This window comes from Arachis stenosperma, chromosome 7 (assembly GCF_014773155.1).
Source record: "Arachis stenosperma cultivar V10309 chromosome 7, arast.V10309.gnm1.PFL2, whole genome shotgun sequence".
NCBI classification, from domain to species: Eukaryota; Viridiplantae; Streptophyta; class Magnoliopsida; order Fabales; family Fabaceae; genus Arachis; species Arachis stenosperma.
The window spans coordinates 46,707,237-46,711,137 of record NC_080383.1 but is presented as its reverse complement, the minus strand read 5'-3'; the positions used below and the strand labels follow the sequence as shown (position 1 = coordinate 46,711,137).

The following is a 3,901-nucleotide window of genomic DNA, read 5'->3' as shown; positions in this document are numbered from 1 at the left end:
TACTTTCTCCCAGGAAAACTCGTATCTCAGATAGTGGAAGTGCAATATTCACATTTCATTCAATAAGCATATATGCAATCATACTCAGCCATAATTCAATAATGGCTCAGCCATAATTCGGCGATAACTCGGCCATCCGGCTCATAATTCAATCCATAACCAGCTAATTTATTAACAATTACAGCCCTTTGGCTCATGGCATATAAAGCACTTCCGCCACCAACCTCCGTATCTCATACAATCATCTTTGATCATCATTGATCATTAATTCTCCCCTTTCTTCATTCACAAGCTACCACATTTCCAAGCTTATTCTCATTGCTAGGCTTATCATAATTATTTAAGGCATAAAGGGTGAGATCGGAGGCTTAGAAGTATGAAATTTGGCATTGAAAACTCAAAAATCAACCTTGGGTGAAAACAGGGTCACACGTGCGCGTCGCCCACACGCACGCGTGGAAAGCCAAAAAGAATAGTGACACATATGCGTCACCCATGCCTATGCGTGGATGGGAGAAAAGCCAGGAGATGCCTGCGCGTCAGCCACACATATGCGTGGGTGTGTTTTGTGCCCCACGCACAAAGCCAGCAAAATTCTCGCACAACTCTCGAGAATTTGGTTGGGCAATTAGAACAGCACATCGACGCGTACGCGTAGGCCAGGTGCACACGTGGATGGTGAACATTTGAAAACGACGCGTGTGAATCAGCCACGCATACGCGTGGGAGTGCGTTCTGCCAAAAATTTTACTAAGTTAAAAAGCTGCAGAATTAACAGTTTCAAACCCCCAATCTTCCAACAGGCATAACTTCTTCATTTCAAATCATTTTTCACCCGTTCTTTGAACGACATAAACATTCCGGATCCAATTTTATTTCTAAACAAGTTTGACAGAAATTGAGGATCTGGAGTCCAAGTTATGCTCTGCGAAAGTATGCCAAAAAACTATATTTTCATACAAAATCACAAAGTGCCATTTTCAAACAAACCAATTCCAACCCTTTTAAAAGTCAACCAAAACAGGCCAAAAACCAACCTCAAGCCTCCTCAACTCATATATTAGCAATTTTCATCACATTCACAACCACCATCCCACCATTTTAACCCATCTCAATCAAATAATTCAATTGTACACCCAATAACATGTCATATATCGTTCCTCATCCCAATTTCCAACAACACCATTTTCAATCAACCATCATTATATACAATCAATATCATTCTCACCATCAACATGGTTTCACCCACAATTCAACCTCAACCAATCATCAAGCATATATATATCAAAATATGCATCTCTCTCATGCATCATACCATCAAAACATCAATATTCATAATCACATATACGACCACACAATATATCTCAACCATTCAACAACATCAATAATTCAATTCCTATCTTAGGGCCTCTAGCCTAAGTTTTCACACCACATTACATTTTAAATACAGAAAACTGAGACCATACCTTAGCCGATTTTTTCCGCTCAACCTGGAGCACTTCCAAATCACTTTTCCACATGCTCTCAAGGTCTCAACACCTCCAAGAACAGATTTTTAGCACACCAAAGTCCTTTTCCAAGCTTTCTAAAATCTCAATCAAGTTTCAATATTCACATACACATTACCTAAGCCACAATTATCATATTCAAACACAACAACTCAATACCCAACATCATAAACCAACAAATTCCACTAGGGTTGAGAATCTTATCATACCCAAGGATCAAGGAGACAAGATTACTCTTCTCCTTCAAGCTAGTTGGATCCTATAATATCAAAGAGCCCAAAATCTCAATATTTTTTCTCCATAAAATTCGAATTTAAGGCTGAAAAAATTGGACTAAAACCGTGGCTTATCTCAAGAAAAAAGTAATGGGTTTTGTAGAGCTCGCTGCGGTGAATGCGTGGCCGCAAACGGTGCGGCAATCGGAGCTTTGGATCAAAAGTTATGGTGTTAGAGAGGAGAGAGAGTGCTGTTTTTAGGGTTTGAAGTTTAGTTTGGTTGGGCCACGGGCCCAATTTGGGTCCAGTTGGCCCGGTTTGGCCCGTTTAGTCCAATCTTGGGCCGATTTTTATAAAATTGGTATCAAAATTCTCGTTTCAATATCCTCTATCATATTAAGCCATAAAATCACATTTTTTATTTTTCTATATAAATTTTAATTTATGGATTAATTAGTCATTAATTAACCGGATTTTATATTCTACCCACCTAATTGGGAATTTTGCCCACAAAATTTGAATTCAATTACCTGAAAATAAGTGGGGGTAGCCAGTTCGCATCTCCGACTCAAGTTCCCAAGTGTGCTCCTCAACACCGGCTCGACTCCATGCCACTTTGACTAATGAAAACTCTTTTCCACGCAACCATTTGATACTAGTATCGTCAATTCTGACCAGAGTCACTGGAAGCGTCAGATGTTCTTTTAACTGAACAGATTCAGGTTCTAACACATGGCTAGCATTAGGAGTAAACTTCCGAAGCTGCGGCCTGTGAAATACGTAGTGTAGGTTCGAAAGGTGGGGTGGTAGAGCCATTCGATACGCCACCGGTCCAGCCCTCTCCAAGTTCTGAAACAGACCAATGTGTCGAGGATTCAGCTTCTTCGCTTTAATTGCCCTACCTATTCCTGTCGTTAGAGTAACCTTAAGGAAAATATGGTCTCCTTCCTCAAATTCCAATGGCCTCCACCTCTGATCGCCGTAACTCTTCTGACGACTCTGCGCAGTAAGCATCTTATCTCGGATTTTCTTGACTTGTTCAGTGGTCTCAGCTATCATCTCTGGCCCCAACAAGCCTTTCTCCCTAGCTTCATACCAGCATAGCGGAGATTGACATTTCCTCCTATACAGAGCCTCACACAGAACCATTTCGATGCTCGCATGGTAGCTATTATTGTACGCAAACTCCACTAGCAGCATATATCGATCACAGCTCGCCGGCTGGTCTAGAACACAAGCCCTCAACATATCTTCTAAAGTTTGAATTGTCCTCTCAAATTGACCATCTTTTTGAGGATGATAAGCTGTGCTCAAGCTTAATCAGGTCTCGAAAGCCTTCTGAAATGCACACCAAAACCTTGAAGTGAAACGAGGATCTCTGTTAGAGACTATAGTAGCAGGTAAACCATGAAGTATAAGTAGTATATAAGGTCACAGAAAAGCCAGAGGCAATCCTAGAACTCTAACACTTAAATTTAAACGTAAAGTAGTAAACTAGATCAGAAATTAGGTTACTTATCTAAGGTGTTCAGGTTCTAAGTTCTACTTTAACTTTACACTTTACTTTTTGCCTCTTCTAACCCTCCGAAACACCAATGGAACTATCCTCATCACGCCTCTGCCAAACAAGGGATCTCTCCGTTGCAAAGACATACAAATAGGCAAAGAAAACACAGATAGGAAGTCGATACAACAAGTAAAACAAATAGCAGATAGCATGGCAAATCAATTAGGCAAACCAAATAATGCACACTCAAGCAAAACAGACAAATGCATATGATGTATGCCTGCCCTATGGTTGATGAGTCTCATTTGTCAGTTATATAGCCAAACCTGACATGTCTGGTAGCTAACCTTGGACAATTCCTCTATGTGCGTATCCCCAAGATTCTATGCATATAATCTCAATCATTCAATTATCATCTCATTGGGGGAATTTCCGGGGAGTTAAAATTTTCGGCCACATCTTGCAACGTAGGGTTAAAAGAATATCGAGTCTCAACCTAGAGCAAGTGGTGACAAGCCACTGCATCTATCCAGAGAAGCTCGTATCTCAGATAATAGAAGTGTAACAAGCCATATAATTTAATCTCAGTCAAGCATCATCAATACAAATCCTATTCATTTCATATTTTGTATTTCCACACTTCTCAAACATAAATTATCATTTCATAATTT

At 40.0% G+C, this 3,901-nt stretch overlaps 1 protein-coding gene across 1 annotated transcript; it reads right to left on the bottom strand.

The window, feature by feature from the left end:
- Positions 1–1,597: 1,597 nt before the first annotated feature.
- On the bottom strand, positions 1,598–2,971 carry LOC130939762 (uncharacterized). The gene is made up of 2 exons (XM_057867842.1): positions 2,380–2,971; positions 1,598–1,626 (listed from the first exon to the last, which is right to left on the bottom strand). The coding sequence occupies exons 1-2, from the start codon at positions 2,969–2,971 to the stop codon at positions 1,598–1,600; spliced, it is 621 nt and encodes a 206-aa protein (XP_057723825.1).
- Positions 2,972–3,901: the final 930 nt, after the last annotated feature.